Below are 20582 nucleotides of genomic sequence, written 5' to 3' on the forward strand. Positions count from 1 at the left end.
TTCACTACTCTACACTAGCGAGAATCGGCGAGCAAGCGGAGGCAATTGGCATTAGGCAAACCCTTATTTGGGCGAAGGAATCGGGCTTTCTTCATCTGGCTGTTTCTTCGGATTGTCTACAAGTCATCTTGCAGATCTTTGGGGTCGTTTCAAGAAGTCACTGCTGTAATGCTGTTATCTTGGATATTTTAGACATATGCCCGTTTTTTCATTGTATAAGCTTTCGTTTTTTTCCTAGATCTTTGAACCGTCTTGCACACAACATTGCAAGAAGGGTTAAATCTGTTGTAATAGGTACCTTTCTTAATTATCCAACTCAAAAAAAAAAAAAAAAAAAAAAAGTTCCGTATTAATTTACTTCCGAAGAAAGCTTAGGCATATGATCATTCATTAGACACATTCTTTTCTAAGACAACAATATCCGCCTTAAACTTAAAAGTTAAAACCGATCATGTTGATAGATGAGACAAAAAGAAAATGTCTACATACCAGGTCGGATGCAGGATTTTACTCAAGGATGGGAACCAGTAACAACTTTATTTGGAAGCCAGGCAAGTGCCATAGATACTTGTTAACAAAAGGTTCACAGACTATTTCTCAATTAACTTATCCAGTACCACTTTTGAGAGTATATATAAATAGCAGAAGTTAAGCCGACTTCCTCCAATAGATTGAATCTTGGTACTCATAAGATGAAACTTCCTTGAGCTTATGAAGTGGACTATCTCTCTGTTATAGGTATTATTACCCGTTCCCATTTTCATCGTTTGACACGCCTCAAATTACACTGGGATTTGGCTGTCAACCCATTTATTATCCCAAACCCGTAACTTGGAACACGAGATTATCACATAATAGCCCAAGACCCCAAGAAGAGTAAGCCGGATTTCCATATCAACACAACCTCAATAGTCTACTCGTATCGTATTTTGATCTACATACTCTTCCAAGTAACCAGCAAAGGATTCGAAATGATTTTCCAAGCTTGGTTAAAACAGCTAGAATTACAAATACTCCGTCCTTCCAAGCTCATTTGGTTCATCAAAAAAAAAAACAAATCATCAAAGCAGAATTATTTCAAGTCTGCATGAGAGATTTCATACATAAGTTTGTTTTTAGAAAAGGTGTTTAAGGCACCTACAGAGTATATTAGAGTATAATTTAATAGCGTAATTGAACAAATAACAATTTTCAGGGAATGTTATGTACAAGTGAGCTGCAAATGTTTTTCGGAATCACAGCATAAAAAAATGCCGCTCGAGGTTAACGTTACAGAGAGATCTATTTTTACATTACTGCTTTTGGGGTGCTTCTATGAAATATAAGCCCTGGCGAGATCAGAATAGTTGCAAACAACGCCTGTTCTAGGGCATGTAATTTTACCATTGTTCCTGCGAGCCATTTCCTCGAGCGCCTGCAAAGTAGAGATACGATATTCAAGCAACAAACATTAAATATTCCAGACTACTTACATCTATCCCCAGGAATTGCACCGTTTTCTTTGGCACAATTACAAAAAAAAAAAAAATGCTAGTGATTTTGGAATACTGCAATGGAAATCACAAAGAAAATATTGGCGTTTCACACACTGTATGCAAAAAGAAAAATGGAGCAATTTCAAAAAATTGGAAATAAAGGGTTATTCTATTCTATTGTAGACATAGGGGACTTAAACAAACCTTAGTGCTGTAGACATAGCCATTAGGTAAGACCATTGGTGGATTCTCTGTATCCATCAATTCCTTGGTTATGTAACAAACAAGTTTCGAATGATGCTGCTTCGAGAACGGAAGCGATGATGCTAATTTACGGAAACTTTCCTGCGATAGAGGGTCATCTTTTGGACAATCGTCTTCATAACAGAATCTAAACAGAGTCAAGGCAAACAAGGTATTCCAATGATGTACAAAATAAAGCAGCCACACTAGTATTCAGTGTGTTTTCCAATAAAAACCCTGATCATTCTAAATCTACGGATCTCCAGGCAAAAGCATCATGACAAATCTACAAGTTTTAAACAGCAAAAAACCTAAATGAAAAGGTCTAGCATATGAGACCAACCCATTAACCCTATAACTAAATGAGACACACATGAATTTTTGGTTGATCTCACGGGTGAAACAGTCTCATACAAGACACGGTGAACAAGACAATATGGAGGGCTGCAAGGGTATTATGTCTATCTGTCATGCTCTATACAAAGACATCTAATGCATAAACTAAAGTTTTATTCATGCTTCACCTTTCTTAAAACAACAAAGGAGCAACAACATTGCAGAAATGCAGAGCACAATGACTATCACTTAATCACTTTATCTCCACACCCTGAAGCAATTACTTAACAGACTTGATGAGGAATCAAGTTTGCCAAAAGACCCAAAACATATAAAGTATTGCTCTAGGTATAAGGTACGCTACAATATATAAAAAAAAATATCACACCAATCATGAGTCCCATAATGTCGGTACTATATTTTAGCATGAGCACATATAAGCAACATTATCATATGCTAAAGAGCACATTGCACGTTCACAACCTGGACGTAGATAAGCTAGCCTTATGTAATATGTGATCTAGGCATCGATGAGGGGAAAGGGAGCGGTGGAAGGATACGGAGTCTTCAAAGCAGATAAGCCAGCCTGAAGATAAATATTTAGCAATGGCTCAAGGGTCATGCCATACAGTCTACAGAATTCCTGTTTAAACTGATCCACCAAGTGATCCCATTGTTTGGGTTCAAAAAGAACCTGCATGGAAAATCGATGGGAATGGATAAATAAGTAAAGTTAGCTAACACCAGGGAAAAAAATTAGAGTGCTCAGATCAAAGCAACAGTAAATAAATTACTAAGCAAAACTGAAAAATACTGACTATCAACCTTTTAAAGTTCCTAAATTACCTTTTGGGTTCCCGCATCTAATGTTCATACTTTAGAATCTTTTCTTTTTAGTCTGCTATTTGTGTACATAATGAATTGTGAGTCTTGTGACCGTACCACTTTTCTCATTTTGCATTTTTCCATCACATATCAGTAAGCTCCTTAGTTATATTATTATATTGTGCCCAATGAGGCATGAACTTTAAAGGTTTACGGAGGAAGTATCACATTTTTAGACAAGCCTACCTACAAAATGTGTGAACAATACATCTCGGCTAATAATAAAGAGTTGCCATCAAGAGCAACAAAATATAGGACATGGAGAAACAAGTAACAGACTAATAGCAACAACAACGAAGACACCAAGGCCTTGCAAGATCTTAGGTGGAGTTCTTGGTTTCAAACAAGATGCTCATTTCCATGTCCGTTTTGAATTGAGAATGAAAAGAAACCACAACCAACTCAAGGTGAAACAATTGAAATATGAATATGTAGAAATAATGAAAAAATGAACAATAGATGCTCAATAGCGTGTCTGTTTTTATGAAAGAAATGATTGAGGACGAAAAGAAACGATAACCAAGGTGAAACAATTGAGATATGGACTATGAAGATCTAGAAAAAATGAAAAACTGAACACTAGATGTTGACAAGTCCACAATTTCTTAGACTGCCATTTGCTATCTTAAAGTAACCAGCAAATTTTTGAAGAATACGTATCCTAGTTACTCTCAGTCAACTGTCTAGTTTAACATTTTAAGAATTCATATAGTTGATGCGAAGTGTCAGAGTTGCATGATTTTTATTAACAATTACCATGACTTAAATCAAACTCAAGTTGTCCCACAATTCACAAAGCATGACTCATAATGGTGTTTTATTTTCACCATCTTTTGGTTGATGGATGACTCCCATGTCGTGCTGTTTTTTCAAATAGTTGTCAATAACCGGTGCAAAAAAAAGAAAAAAAGGAGCCATGCTTATCACATTGTAATGATGGCAGGAAAATGACACACAAGCAAACCTTGTCTTAAGATAAAATAAACAGTGGCAAGTTGTGTAAGACACATCAATTGGTTTTAGGATAGAACTTCACAATTCACATGACTTGTGAGTTGTGACCATTTTCCCTCCCTTTCTTCTGTGAGCTATACAATGGGACTCAAAACAACTGGTCTGAAACATGTAAAAGAGGGAGATATTAAGGTCTTCCCAGGTCTGAAACATTTTCGGTAATGGAAAAACTAATTTATAACTTAAAGGTTGCTCCTGTCACCAATAAGTTTTAGGATAGGACCACACTTGACTTGCAATTAGCTACTCTGGCTTCTATAGGCCTCGTGCGAGGAACTTCAACAATTTACTTTGCCAGGAGTAAACAAGCAGACTAAAGGATGACCGATCAATAAACTAACCTTATAAGTAGCACATTCTGTACTGCTCCTAAAAGCAAGTGTTGCAACCACTCTTTGAAACTCCTTCGTGTGCGTGGCTCCCCAGGGCGCTAAATACTTACGAGCATAAGTAATTGCACGCAGATTATCATCAGCTCTGACCAATTCTATGAACTCTTGGAGTCTCAGTTGAAATTCAAATTTACTCTGCCACAAGAACATTTTATTTAGTCTTTTCCTCTTTATAAGGTAAAAGCATAATGAGCGCAAAACTAGCACGGCACAGAAAGCAAGATTACATATAAAACTCTATAAATACAGGATTTGTCATACCTTAGCTATTCGAACACAAGTATGTTTATATAGGTCATCAAAGATCTACCGAAAACAAATTGCATCTATTCGAACACATCAAAAACGCATTAGGCCTTCAAACTTTACCCCCTCCCAATACCAATGAAAAGTTAAAACTCACCCCCTACCCCATAGAGACATAAGCTCCAAAATAAATAAAAGAAACCAACAAAATACATCAGGTTAGACAACTGTACAGCAAAGCATCATAGATGTATTAATGCTTAAAGACGATGAAAAAATATCAAATTTGACGAGACTGTCGTCCCTCTCCATTATAACTAATACTCCCTCCGTTTTTCTGTTTTCTTCCCACTTTCCTTTTTGGGAAGTTTTTTCTGTTCTTCCCACTTTTCTTTTTTCCCTGTTTGGCAAGTGTTTAAAGGCTTTTTACTATGTTACCCCTATCAACTTTCTAGAACTAAAACTATTGCTTATTCTATCAACCCCAAAATCAAAACTACCCAGCTTCCAGTCTTTCATCTTCTCTCTCCCCCATTGTTATCCCCTGACCACCAACCACCATAGTCTCCGTCCATCAACCACAGCTCAGACCACTGCTTCCGTCTATGACCTCAGACTGTCGCCCTCTATCTTCTCTTTGAAGAGATCTAATGTTTCGTCCTTACATCTCTTTTGCTGCAAACTCCACCCTCACCTTTTTCATATCCCATAAAACAACCCAGCACCAATCCAAGCAACCACCAGTATATCACCAACCACCGCCATAAAAATCACTACCACAGCCACCCCATGCACACTCCTATTTTCCAACTTGGCCTTCCTCTGCCCCCTCACCGACGAACCAGACCGTCTACGGCTCAACCTCGCAGCCTGCCCACCAACTCAAGCAGGCCCGTCTTTGAGCCCGTGCAGCCCGTGCGGCTGCACAGGGCCCCAAAAATTTAGGTCCAAAAACCAACTAACTTCATATACCAATCGAGCACAAATGTTGACATGAACAGCGTAGTGTCTCATTGGATTGCCACTTGGTTTCCATACCCACACCCCGTGTTCGAACCCTCACATGAGCCCATACCCATTTATTTTTCATTTTCTTTTTTGCTTGCACTTAATACTGCAGTTAGGCCGTATAATTGGGTTTTTTTTTTACCAATACCTCTTCAAAGCTCAACCAATTTAAAATAATATTGGTTTTTTTTTTTTTTACCAATACCTCTTCAAAGCTCAACCAATTTAAAATAATTTCTATTAAGTAATGACCTAAAAATAGTGGGAAATAACTTTCAATTTGGCTTAGGAAATTAAGTAACTAATAATTTAAAATTTTACGTGCGTTTAATTTATTACTCCTATATAGGGGTGTAAACGAGCCGAGCCGAGCTCGAGCTTACCTATGATCGAGCTCGGCTCATATTGTAAAAGTCGAGTTCGAGTCCGAACCCGAGCTCTTGAAATCAAGGCTCGGGATCGGCTCATATAATATTTTACGAGCCCGAACCCGAGCCCGAGCTTTGTTTGCGTACTATTTTTTTGAGCATTATTTTAATTATAAAGTAATTTTTTATTTAAAAATTCAAATTCAAACGAGAATATTATTTTTTTGTTAGCTTATAATAACAGTTATTATGTAATTTTATCTTATAAACTAATATTTTAATTTATTTATTTTAAAATTGATACAATTAAAGTAAATATATTGAAAAACATTAAGTAATTTTAAAAATAACGAGCTCAAACGAGCTCCCGAGCCGAGCCTTAGTGTGCTCAAGCTCGGCTCGGTTTCGGCTCAGCTTAGTTCGAGCCCGAGCTCGAGCTCAGTTTGACCGGTCTCGAGCCGATCCCGAGGGCTTGTCGAGCAGGCTCAGTTCATTTACAGCCCTACTCCTATATTTCATTTGGTATCCTAAATCGACTTCATATAATAATAAAATATACGGAGTAGGTTTATATAAACTTAGATTTATATAAACTTATAAAATTTCCGCTTCGAACAAATACAGGGCCCCATTTTTTATTTTCGCACAGGGCCCGTAAATCTCCAAGACGGCCCTGAACTCAAGCCACCTTCGGCGTCCATGCACCACAAGCATCCAAGTTGAGGCCAAGGGTCATGCCTCCTCTTCGTCGACCACCACGCTGGCGGACACCATTGTGACCTAGAGCCACCTGCTACAGCTTTGCCCACAGCCCAGCGAACCATAGCAGGACTCGAACACAAATCAGTCATATTGGTGTGGATTCCGGTGCTCACACGGGGTGTTGGGTGGGTTCCGGTAGGCTCCTAAGGTGATCGTCCCCATCGTGGACCACCATCTTCTTCGGCCACTGAACCTGAGTGTTCGGTAGTGGTTAACTCTGTGGGTTGCACGGTGGTAAAGGGTGTTGGGTGGAGGGTTTGTGGGTCATTCGTTGGTCTTTGGTAGGTGAAGTTGGTATGGTTTTTTTTTTTGGTGTGGGAGGGAATATGCGAAAAGCAGAGAAGCAGAAGGGAAGGTGATTGAGGGGCAGTAGAGTAATTTTACCACTTTCCTTAAAAAGTGGGAGAAATAAAGTGGGAAGATAAAAAATAGCCGGAGGGAGTATGATTGATAAATGTACTCGTGCCAAACAAGCAGACTAGGGTGACTTAGCCAAGAGCAATTTATATAAAGGGAAGAAAGCTTACGTTAGCCAAAATCAGTTTCATGATACCATCATAATTATATTTCTATTAGAAATGAATATCTTGCACCCATAAGTAAACCTATGGCTCCCTCTATGTGTAAAGGATCGAAACATTCCCGTCTCTTTCTAACATTATTGTTTCGAAAAATCAGAATTGTACAGAAAACAGAAATTTGCATCTAAATTGATAGAAGGAAAAGTCATATGAGAGTATTCTTTCACAAGCTACATTTATGTCAGCACTTTAGAAACTCAATATCATTCTACCAAAGCAAGTACCTTTGACTTCTTTAGCCTGGACTTGTTATCAGCACACCACGCTAATGCAGGCGCTACCTCCTTATTTTGAAGAGCTTCAATTACCCTTCTAGCTTCATAAAATACATCAATATCAACAAGATCCTGTAGTTATAATCATATCACATTCAACAACCAAATTGGTAACAAAAGCAGAATTACTGCACACCAACTGTCAACCACCAAAATAGTTTACAAAGCTGTAAAGCAGAATATCACAAAAAGCGAGAAGAAGCTACATAGTTCTATGAATGAAATCTAACAAGAATCGAGGAACCAACTTATCTGTCCTAAAGGCATTCAGATAAACTTGATAAATGATGAAGGATGACTTAAAAGTATAGATTTTATATGTAATCATTGGTTCTATGGTTGAAATATATTCAAAGACGAAGGTAGTGTTTCATCCTAAAGATAACACTATCTGTAACAAAATATTCTTTTAGAATCATTTATTACTACAGTAACCTCAGAAAATTAATTATAAGTAAGCGTAATGACAGAAAACTTTTGGTTTCCTCTACAGGATATACACTCGCGCTATAAAAATTCATTTGTGAAGTCCCCAATTTGTCTCCCGTGGGAGAAGCAGAACCCAAAAAATATAACCCCTCTCAATTAACATACAATCACGTAATATGAATTGATTTATCTTTTTTAGACTTTTGACATAAACGAAGAATTTTGTTCTCATCAAAGTTGCTGAATTTGCACTGAAAATTACTATGTTTGGTTGACATACAAAATTAATCTAGCAAGTTATACAGTATATTCAGAGAGATTTTGATTTAAAGTTCATTGCTGAAGAATGTTAACATCAGAAGATAATGTAGTTAGCACCAAAAAAAAAGAAGATAATGTAGTGAGTAAATCCTAAAAAGCTGTCCTTTGTTTTAGTTTTGTGCTCACCTACATTATTATCACCATATTTAAAACAAAACTATAGCACCAACTAGCTCTCCCGCTCATGTTAATAACAAAAACTTGGGACCCCTACGATCAACAAAGTAAAGGAAAGAACCTGTATATTGCTGGACTCGGCCAACTTTGCTGCACTCTCGTAATATGACATCCGAAGCATATAGTCAACAAGAATTCGCTTCAACCGCGTGTTGCTCCATTCAGATATGTTTTCAGGATCAGCGGACTCCAGATGATCTAATCGAGCTCGGCATCGTTGTGCTTGCAAATTTTCAACTCGGCTACCCTCCTCTAGCTAATATATCATGAAACAATCAATATCTATGCAAAGTAACACTGTCTGTGTTCGGGAGCATTTGAGTGATTTGACATACAAAATTCTCTTATCTTTAATATCGAGCACTTGAAAGTTAAAAGCATAACCATGTATGCTTCAAACATGAGCATTGCAAAAGCTATACACACAAGTACATAACTAGACCGGGTAACACTGATTTTGATCCAAATGACCCAACAAGATAGGTCTAACCTAATAACCGCATTGTCAACCTACCACATGCCCAACCCAAACTTCTTTAGACTTAAAATTGACACAATTCAATATGACCCGAAGAGACTGTAAAATCCAACAACGAATAGGTTGGAAGCACAGTAAAGATTAACTACCCAAAAAAAATCAAAACCAAAACTTATCATAGACTGATGGACATGAAACGCAATGAGCTGAATCAAACAAAACTAAACAGCCCATATGTAGTAACCTAACTATAAACCTGATATTGACCCAAAGGCCCATCGAAAATGACCGGGCCCGAAATGATCCAGTACTAACACACCCGAAAAAGACCGGAAACCTAAAATGACCCATCCAAACTAACCCCATTTGAACCCAATCCGAATGACACATCTGTCAGGTTGAACTACCCCTTCCATCCCATTATAATATCTTCAGTTAACTTGAGTGGTCAAATGATGTTTACTTTGACAAATATTTTCACGTATCTTTTCCACAATATGTAACAGATACCCCCTACAATGTTTTAGACATTATAATAAGATAATGGTTGTTTTAATACAGAGTAAATCAAAGATGACAAATTTCACCTCTTATCTCCACATACATTTGGGGGTGAGGGAATAGGAAAGTTTAATGGTAGAATCAACTAACCATTAATAACAAATAAAAACAATATAATCAGGGGGGATGTAGTATAGCATAAGTAGCAGCCAGATACGACTCTAATCAGCAGTGAAAGCAAAGCAGCAGCATAAGAGGCTGTCTCCAAACACAAGGGTAAGGCTGCGTACATCTGAACACCCCTACCCCGCAATTTATGGGACCCATTAAGGCACTGGGGTAATGTTGTTCCCTAACAAAAGCATCTTTCTTACCTTCAATAGAGTCCAGGACAATATTTATCCTTAAAAGCGCTTACATCCAACCAATTCCTACAAATATACTACTACGTACTATATAATTAGTGATGAGTTTATTCAAGAAGGAATTGAACACCCTCCTAAAACACAATGTTGGTTGATGATCATGAAGTATTCTATACTTGGAGACTGATTCAGTTAATCTACCTAATAAGCGCATCAATCTCAGAATTTAACATATGAACTGACAGGTCCTAGAAAATAGAATTAACTAAACGAAGGAACTGGCACACAACAACAACAACGGCCTATATAACCGATTCTATTGTGTGCCAGTTTATTTGTTCGTCCCAATCATTTATTTACCTTTAATTGCGAGGAAGTAAAAAATAAAGAATAGAGGGTGGAATAAAGAACCTTGCGTTTGAGACCTTGGAGACGAGAAACGAGAGAAGAAAGATGGGAAACGGCATCGTGATTGGAGAAATCAGGAGAAGCGGAATCGACAGCGGCGATGACAGCGGATAATTCCTTATCGAAGGAGCGGTGGTTAGAGCGGATGGTCTTCTTGTAGTGTTCAAAAGGGAGTCGGAGTAACTGGTGTTCTAGTTTGAGGGATTCTGATAAGTGGGCCCCTTTTGACGGCGGCGGTGCGGCGGAGGAGGATAGTGATTCGCCTGGGATGGGGGTTGTGGTGGTGGTGGAGTTGCCGTTGGGGAGAGGGTCGATTTCCATGTGGTGATTCAGAGAGAAAATAATGTAGAGGGGAATAGAACAAGAAGAAAGAGGAAAGAGAGGTATTATTGTCAAAAAAAAAAAAAAAAAAAAAAAAGGAAAGAGAGGTGAGATTATTGATGTTAGTGAATAGTGAGTGGCGATGGGCACAATTATGAGGATGACGTCTGGAAGTCTGAGGGAGAGTTTCGGAACCCAGATTCATAGACCCAAATCACCCCATCCGTGCTACACCTAACAAACGGGTTAAATCGGTACACTATATGTTAACAGGGTGATTAGTACGCCTCAACCAAACCCGAAAAATCGATCGAAATTAACTGAATTGACATCTGATCGTACTTTCAAAAGGTATAATTGGACTTCATCCCGAATCCTGAATCGACCTGAATTGATTCGAAATCGAACCGAATTTGTAATATCCGAAATAGACTCAAGATCAAATAAACTTGAATTATTTTAATACGAACCGAAATATACCTGAACCGATTTTAACCCGTATATTAATGCCTAAAATTCAACATTGAAACCTGAAATGACCTGAATGTACCTGGGCGTCACCATCTAGGGTATCCTTTTGTACATGAGTGTCACCTATTTGGCGACTTAGACCTGGCAAAGCGGGTGTGAACCCCCGCAATAACGCGGAAAACATAACTTATAAATTCAAGCGGAAATTAGGAAATTTTTTGAAACTTTTAAAATTTAAAGCGCGGGTTCATTAAAATCCAAAACATAAATAAAGGATGCGGAAATAAAGTGTAAATTATACAAACGTGATAGTCGAGGTGAGGGAAAATATATCCCTCGAATGACAATACAATGAAAGGTGAGTCTAAACAATCCTAATAAACCAACTACAAGGCCAAAGTGCTCGCTAGCTCACACATGTCTTCACCCCATAGATGCACCAACTAATACCTGTCATTCATGTAAACATGAACGCCACAGTCAGTGGGGAGTAACTCAAGGTTCTCCAACCACAAATTGTCGAAATGAACATAACAAAGAACTAAAACAGGTAAATCATGTAAGATACTTACAAAAGATATGAATATCAAGTTTATATGTAAACAAGGCAATTAAATGAGATGGAACAAGATAGACCAACATTAGCATAATAAAGATTCAACTATTCATGTGAGACAATAAAATAATATGAAAGACGAGAATACAGTCATTTATACAAAAGCACGCATTTCAAGGAAATACAACATAGATGTGAGATTAGAATCCGGATCATGTGAAACAATTAAGTAGGGATCAATCAATGCAAATTACAAAAATAGAAACCGTAGCCATTACTTGGAAAACCACTTAGCAAACATGGCACGGGACGTGGCTACTAATGTCACATTCATACTTATGACTTGCATCTCACCATAAGAACGGATGAGAACATCAATCCCGATGATCATATCGCAACGAGAGGGCTTATAGCTCACCTCTAGTATCCGATAGGACCAAGACAAACAACACAAGGCATAACTCTTACCTTGAAAGACAAATATCAATATCTATAACCAAGCAAGACCTTTACTACTCATATATCAAAATATAATTCCCCTGGTAGGACGACAATGGTACTCCCAAGACTTAGTCCTAGTCTAAATCTGGCCAGACTCTCGGGACAGAACGGTTCCCGATTCGACATGCGGCAGAACAGTTCTCATCCAAGACTCAATCGACAGAACGGAAGTCGAGAACCCACAATCGGCAGAAAAGTCCGAAAGAGGCGGAAAATATGAGCTAAATCCACAATCGGCAGGACAGTCTGAAAGGGGCGTAAAGACAAGTCAAGCAAAATGTATAGCATAAAGGCATTGTCACCAGAATACGATATGAGCTAACCCACAATCGGCAGAACAGTCCGAAAGGGGCGGGAAAACATAAATCAACCAACTCCCGGCAGAACGGCACGAGAGCGGCGTGAACCAATACTTGGCAGAACGGCACAAGTAAGGCATAAAGGCATATCAAGCATATATGACAGTATTATGGCACTTCTACAAGGATACGACTCTTACAAGTAATTATTTATAATAATATTTTTCATACTTGTAACATATAAATAAATCTTTCATTTCATAAATATACATGAAGTTAAATAAAATACAACAAGCGATAATGAATAATTTACGTTATGTGAAATTGACGGAATGAAACGGAAACACGCACAAGTGACTCATTTATGAGCCCAAAAAGGAAACTAGGTGAGGCCCAAAGAATTTACTCATATCAACCCAACAAGTTCAACACCACAAGTCCAATACATGTAATGTATTTAGCCCAATAATTAAGGTATAATGAATCCATTAAATGCCATAAGGTGAACCCAAAAATTAAGGGGTAGTGAGCCCAGCAACTAAACAAGGGTGAGCCCAGTGATTAAATAATGGTGAGCCCAAAAGTCACCCTTCACAAAATGGAATACTAAGGCAAAGGAAGAAATAAGAGTGGGGTACACTCCCACCGTGATGAACAACCCGACACTACCCCCACGAAACAGCCGAGCTCAACCACTACTCGACTACCTACAACCACCCTTCATACTATTCTATGTCCCGTCCCAACTCAGACCAAAACAGTCCCGAAATAGGCCACCACTACAACTCGAAATCAGCCAAAGTCAGCCACTAATAAAACCGAGTAACAACCACCAAAACGAGACAAGCATAAGACGGGTACATACACACACGCATTTATACGCTCATTTCCCATACGGACTAAACAACTTTTACTACTCTCTGTCCCGTCCCAAGTCAGACCCAAACGGTCCTGAAACAGGCCACCCCTATGACCCAAAAACAGCCAAGAACAGCCACAAACACCCGCCAATGCCCACTCATACACACCCGTCCCAAAACAGGGCTCACGGACTTCCCCTGTCTTGGTTTTAACCCCGGAACCTAGCAGTCCATTCAACTCGAATGAAAACAGAATTAGAAGGTATAGTTGAGACGGAAGTAAGCACGACTCAAAACGTGAATAACCACCATAATTTACCACCACCATGCTCGACCAAAAAACTAGAAAAAGAAGCTACAAACACCCGTTTTTTTGAGACGGAAACTGTACTCAAAACAACCACTCCATACCCGATTTCATCAAGGTAAAACAGACTACGAAAAGCACTCGAATGACCATGTAACAATGACCCCTAAATTTGCATATTCAACCACGCATATAAGATACATAAAGGACTAACTTTACGACAAATAAAAGTGAAAACAGAGTTGAAAGGGCGAAATATCGACTCATTGTCGAGTAACCTATCACCGTTACCTTAGCTCTCGAATTTCCGGGGAAAACGTCCAAAAACATGAGCCTTTCTTCAGTCTTCAAGGTCTTCAACTAAAAGGAGGAAAAACGAGTTGTTTAAGACAAGAAACCGAGTTGTCTTTTAAGACGACATTTTCGAAAACTCAGTCAAAACTGAAACTTTCTTGCCTTAAAAGAACGAGGAAGGAAAGAGGAAGAGAATGGTACAAAAATCATCGAATTTGGTCGAGAAATGAGGGAGGGATCCGGGTTTGAAGGTCGAATAAAATGAAGTTGAGTATGGTGAGTTGCTGCTGTTGTTGCTCTGTGATTTCAAAAGAAGGAAGGAGTAGTGAAAGGGGGGTGGGGACGGGATACAACCATAATGATATTAATAATAATAATAATAATATATATATATATATATATATAATAATAATAATAATAATAATAATAATAATAATAATATATAATAATAATAGTATATGATGATGTATAAAGGTAGAGTGTAAGAGGGTAGGTAAGTGTGTTGTCAACTTTTGGTTGATCCGAGTTTAGTCAAGATTCCCACTTGACATGCGACGGTCTAATGTTAGACGGAATTTAAGAGGGAAATATTATTATTACTGTCACTATTATTATCCTACCAAAAAATATATATATACATAGTTCCTTATATAAATTGTGCCTTAAAATATAATTTAATAATACGTATCTTTATATAAATGAGCTTTCATATATTTCTTTTATAAAAATCGTGTTTGAAATAAAATTAATTAAATTGAATAATTCAAAAATATAAAATAAAGTAATTAGACGGTTTAATATTTTTATTAATGTCAAAGTGGGAAATTCGCGGGTGTTACAATCACTCCATCTTTTAAAAAGTTTCGTCCTCGAAACTTGAAAGTAGAAATGAAAGGTTATATAAAAATAAAACTAGACTTTTGAAGTTGGTAATCAAAACATAAAAGGGCTACTTATCGCAAGAATTAAAATTCTTTTAAAAGTTTCAATTAAAATTTTCCGACAGAACCAGATTCATCAAAGGAACGGAAGTGCTCTCGTTGCGCATTCAAGAACATCACATTCCAAATCAAAGATAAGGTCAAAAGCAAATCATTTGTATAAATCAAAAATCAAAATACTTTCAAAAACATAAATGAAAAGCTTTCACAACTATAAGTCTTATTCATGGAACGAAATTACTCTTGTCGTGCACACAAGAACGCTAACTTTCCAAGTCAAAGACGAATTTAAAAACGAAAATCATTCGTCGACAAGCGTAGGGCAAGTTATTAGACGCCTTTAATAACGAGTTCTAACATCCCATCAACGCTAAAACCAAATGAAAAAGGTAATCCACTCAAATTTTATTTTGCAAAAGCCAAATGAAAATTAAAAGTTCATGGTTGAACTCAAAAAGGAGTAAAGTTCTCGAAAAATATAACATTAAATTTTGACAAAGAAATCATAAATGGATCAAAGTTAGTTAGAATTTGAGCAAAATTAAAAAGCAACTCGGGTATAACAATCAAAATCGTGATAAAGAAGTCTATACTCGAGGAACAAATAGGGAACTAAATCAAATTTTCATTTTCAAACCTTTAAAATAGGTAAAGTTTTGTAAAGTAACATAATTTTTTTAGCAACGAACCAAAGTGGTAACTTGAAATGTTTAGAAATTGTACGAATTGAAAAGTAACTTAGACATCAAAAATACAAAGTACACTAAGAGAATCCAAACTTAACCAACAAAAGAACTATGATGAACTTCTTAGGAGTAAGAATTGAAGTCAATTCAACAAGGATGTCAAAGATAGAGTTTTATAGGTTACCAGCATCGAATTTAAAGGAGGGGCATGATGAAGCGAGGAAGAGAGGTATGAACGGTAACGCTTATGGTCAAAGAAAAGGGAGATTAGACAACAAGGAAACGCCGGATACTCAAAACTCAAATAACAATATCATCCTAAGCGGTTCCGAAAACTTCCTAACAACAAAACTCATAACCACATCACTCCCAAGGATTTCCTCAAAACACTTACGTTACTTCATCCTAAGCTATTCCATGAAATAAGGTACTTCACTATAGGTGTGGTTTCACCACTCCAAAACCTCAAACATCTACAAACAACCTCCACGAGATCAAGGTCAAAGATTCTAACAAAGCTATACTCATATCCAACTAGTGTCAACTATGAGTTTCTCAAAATGGCACAACCCTTAATTAAAATCTCAACTCAAAAGTTCTTTTGCACAATCTATCATCCCAAAGAGGTCTTGTTACACTCTCGAAACCTAAAGCATAGATGGTGACATTCTCCAAATCACAAGACAACCACCCAAAACATCTGACTCGTCTCAACTCAACATCTATCGATCCCAACTTATAATCACATCTCAAGAACTCTGGCTACTAACCCTCATTACCTCAAAGTGGATACCCAAAAGAGATTCCAAAACTAGCAACAACTCTTACCTAACATGGTTCTTATGTAACCATCACAACACTCACGACAATATACCGACTATGCTAACCTCGAGCTCAGCTCCACTTCCAAGAAACACTTTCCTCACCAATGGCCAACAACGTCCTAGAGGTGTTTCCTTCCAAGCTCTCATCATAAACTCTACTCCATGTCAAAGCCCCAAGTATCAATACTCGAGTTACAAAGTTCCCAAATTCCAAGTATAAACAACAAGGACAAGTCCCATAACCTTAGCATCATAGACAACTCGCACTTAACATACATAATCCACCAATCAAGTATACTTACTTTATCAAGGCGCTAGGTATAAGAATCACTAAGTATGTCCCATCAAACTACCCAAGTCTTTCTAACACCACAACCTCTCAAAACCAGGGTTATGGGTTAACCACAAACAAACTCCACAAAGTCAAATTTTTCAACCAAGGTTAACATTCCACAAAAGAAAGAGAAATATCTGCAAGGTGTTAAGAGAGGATAAGTGTAACACCCCGTGTTTTTAATCGCATATTTACATAATTAATTACGATATTATAATCTTAGAAGAGAAACTTGAAATTTCTTTCAATACCTTTTAGCCTTCGAAACAATCATTATATAAGTTACGACATTTCACTCGCGCGTAACTTTAATCCATCTTCGTATTTTGGCCCCTATTTACTCATCCGGACTCCGATTGAGGTGAAACAAAAGCCTAAATTTATTATTTTTCCGAGCCCGACACCATGGTAATATTTTCATTAGCCTTTAACAACTTTAAAATCTCAAACCTGCTCGGTTGTGCAAGGAGCCTTCATAAAATCATGGTGTTTATAATCAATTCTATGATGACTTTGCAAACAAACAAAGGTTTTGTTTTTACCTCCCATATTTAAGAAATGGCAGCAGCTTGTGACCCTTTCTTCCACCCCAATACATCCATTCTTATGAGGAGTCTAATCCTTCATGAGCTTTTGTTTCTTTCTTCACCCTTGTGCATGGACTAGACCTCACTCTTACACAAAACATGACCATTGTCCTTTGTGATGGTTTCCACTAGCATGCAAATGATCCGTGAACTTAAACACATGGAGTGAGTATTTTTGACATCCTATTTAAAGCACCTAAGTTCACTTATTTTACACCTTGCTCCACTTAGTTGCATACTCACATCTTCCATATCCCACAAAGCCTAAGTTAAAACTTGTATACTTTTCATTCCCTTTTTCTTTCCTAACTCTTCCTTGATTATAATTACTAGATTAATTAAGTAGATACTTTATTACTAACTTTTTTGTTATTTTGTTGTTATCATGGAATCAAATTAGAGGAGGAAGAGGAAGAGCCTGTTGATCTGAGCATCTTTGATTACATACAAGACCCGGACAACCTTTAAGGTAACCTAACCTAACCCTCTGCCTCGTAATTGTAGAATACTAGTAATCTAGTCAGGAGGCAAATAGACATATCTTGGTAGGATAAGTCTTTCTAACTAGTGTCATATATGTATTTTTAGTGCAACATAATATTGCTTGTTACATGCATGTTGTTGTCCACCTTAAATAAATCACTTAAATAAATTATTATGTGGAAATTGACAATGTGCCAATCATGTCTATAAGCTTAATAATTGTGTCATCACCTCACATGAGAAATATACCTTTGAATAATTTTTTTTATATGCACTCACATGTTGGATCCACTAAAACAAAGTCAAAATGAAAATTTGTATGCATATGCTAACTCGTATGAAAAATGATGAAACTTCTTATTTGCACTAATTTCGTTTCATGCATGATATAGAGTTGAAATTTTTATATGTTTTACCTTCTGATTTATAGGATTTTTAGGCGCAGACCTTGCATCGATACGATTTTTATTTTATTTTATAAAATTCCTACAAGCCTGAATAATGTACGAAATTCAGTAATTTATGTACCCTTTTAAAAATCATAAAAAAATTTACAGGAGTTCCATTATATTATGAGGAATAACCTGGCAAAATATTGTAAGAAAATACTTAGTTTAGGACCCTTTTCGAAAATAAACAAAAAGGCCGCTCTATGGTCTAATACGATTTTAATATCTTAAATTTATTTGGTGAAGCTACTTTATAAAAATAAAGTTTTATTCAAGTGTAATACAGCAAGGAGAATATACAAATACCTTATTAAAATAATTATATTAAATTATTCAGTTTTGAACTAAAACTACCTTGCTTAGTTATTTTAATAACTGTTTTAAGAGTTTAAGTAAATTTTATTCTAAAAACCGTTTTAGAAACAACCTTTAAAGATCTTAACAAGTGTAAAAGTGATTCTTAGCAATTTTTATGAAATTATTAAATTTTGGACTCAAATGCCTTTGAAGGTTTTATTTTAAAATACTTGTCTTCACCTTCAAATTTTAAGTAAATCAATATAATATTTATAAGGACCTTATTTGAATATTAAATAAAACTTAAGGACTTGTCTCTAGTCATGCCTTGACTAATTAAAATATTAGTTAAGCTGTGAGTTGACTATGACGGCCTTGGTTAACCATTGACTAATTAATTAGTCAAGAGTTACTAAGTCAAAGTAAATTTATACTTGAAAATAATATATCTAGTAATTCCAATCCTTGAATAACGAATTAGAAATAATGAATACTTTCTAATATATTACTTGAATAAGATGTTCCAAATCTCATACACTACCCGGTTAAGATTAATACCCATGAAATTCTCATGGGGTAAAAGCGTTTTCCACAGCTTGGACTAGGGCCTGCGGGAGTCTGTAAGTCCGGTATCATTTTACCGCCATGTTATCCTAGCTGCCGAACATGCCACTTAAATGGGACCTCTGAATCGGTATGCTATTTCCGGTTATCTTGGGTATGCCCCTTGAATGGGACCTCTGAGCCAAGTGCCGCTGTTTTGTCGATATGTTGGGATGGTCCGCATATCGATGTATCATCGTCTCTATGAGACACATGTGAGTCTTTCGTGCTATATGTTGGGCGCTACCTTGGTAAGTTTTAGGGATCGACGTGTCGGAAGAATGCTTAGAGAGCTTATGCTATACAAGTACGGACAACATATCCCGAAGTCACGTGTGGAGGGGATTGTCGTTAGGATAGTAGTCGACCACCACCGCCACCGAGGAGTGCGTGTTCCAAGAAGTGTGGAGTGGGTATATGCGCATATATTGACAGGAGCTTGATCAGCTTTACTACCTTTCAGATATCTTGGCAAATATTATTTCACGGTTGCGATCGTGTGCAGACCTTGACAGTTATGATTGTCTTGGTGCCTCGAAGTGTATGGGACATGTCACTTAAATGGGACCTCTGAGTCCATTCATTAGCCGTCTGTTCTTCCCCACGATTCTGGTTGCTAAACCAAGTCAATTTAGTCGTCCGGTCCTATTGAGCACTAGGGGTGAGATGTAAACCTCCTAGTATCGATATGATCGACGGGATTGATGCTCCCACTCGTACTCAAGGTGAGATGCAAGCCGTGAGTATGCGTGTGACATTAGTAGTCACGTCCCGTGCTTTTTATGAAGAAAATAAATATTTTAAAAAGAAATGACTACAAGTTTTTATCCGCATAATATCTACTTGGATTTACTATATGTTGATTTATATAACATGTTGTTGAACAATGTCGTTATATTCACATATTTACTATGTCATATGCCAATATGAACCAATGTGTTACTTCATGTACATATCACATGTGTGCATGTCGATTTTGTAATGTGACTGGAGTTGTATGTTTGACCGCCTAATTGCATTACTAATATTCTCCATGATAAGAGGCCGTTGATAGAGGACAGTTAGGTTACTCCCACTAAGTGGGACAGTTTTATTTTAATGATGTTTCAGGTAACATGGATCTTGAAGACTTGGACTTAGGAGGGGACTGTCGAGAGAATAAAACATCTTATGTTGATCTTTCATGAGTTTATGTAGCAAACTTTTTTTAAAGTCGGACCTTGCTTTAATTTGTAATTCGGATATCAGACCTTGTTTTATGTTCTAAACATCCAGTTTTATGAATCAACTCAATATGAGTTGACGGTTTTAAATTTTACTGATTTTTATGACTTATCTTTCTTTCCGCTTTCGTTAATTAAGTCATTAGAGAAACTGGGTTGTTACAGTTGGTATCAGAGCGACCTTGAGACCGTGAATAGTAATTGTGCGATACATTATTATTTCACCTATCGAGGAAGCATCCGGGACTCATGACTTTAGGGTAAAATAAAATGTAATAACTA

At 37.1% G+C, this 20582-nt stretch overlaps 1 protein-coding gene and 1 long non-coding RNA gene across 2 annotated transcripts; one reads left to right on the forward strand and one right to left on the reverse strand.

The window, feature by feature from the left end:
* Positions 1-1058: 1058 nt before the first annotated feature.
* On the reverse strand, positions 1059-10750 carry LOC141611959 (protein MAEA homolog). Its single transcript, XM_074430625.1, has 7 exons — positions 10268-10750; positions 8574-8768; positions 7535-7657; positions 4295-4480; positions 2615-2748; positions 1680-1866; positions 1059-1414 (listed from the first exon to the last, which is right to left on the reverse strand). Exons 1-7 carry the CDS (start codon positions 10583-10585, stop codon positions 1313-1315), a joined length of 1245 nt encoding a protein of 414 aa, XP_074286726.1. The 5' UTR covers positions 10586-10750; the 3' UTR covers positions 1059-1312.
* A 6733-nt stretch (positions 10751-17483) lies between these two features.
* Positions 17484-20412, forward strand: LOC141615127 (uncharacterized). The gene is made up of 3 exons (XR_012529642.1): positions 17484-17523; positions 17646-17714; positions 20188-20412. It is a non-coding gene; the product is annotated as an uncharacterized LOC141615127 (long non-coding RNA).
* Positions 20413-20582: the final 170 nt, after the last annotated feature.

The sequence above is a fragment of the Silene latifolia genome, chromosome 11 (assembly GCF_048544455.1).
Source record: "Silene latifolia isolate original U9 population chromosome 11, ASM4854445v1, whole genome shotgun sequence".
Lineage (NCBI taxonomy): Eukaryota > Viridiplantae > Streptophyta > Magnoliopsida > Caryophyllales > Caryophyllaceae > Silene > Silene latifolia.

Coding starts and splice junctions, on each gene's coding strand:
- LOC141611959 (XM_074430625.1), bottom strand. CDS start 10,585: ATGGAAATCGACCCTCTCCCCAACGGCAACTCCACCACCACCACAACC. Junction 8,769..10,267: donor TCCAAGGTCTCAAACGCAAG/GTTCTTTATTCC, acceptor ATGATATATTAG/CTAGAGGAGGGTAGCCGAGT. Junction 7,658..8,573: donor CCGAGTCCAGCAATATACAG/GTTCTTTCCTTT, acceptor TTATAACTACAG/GATCTTGTTGATATTGATGT.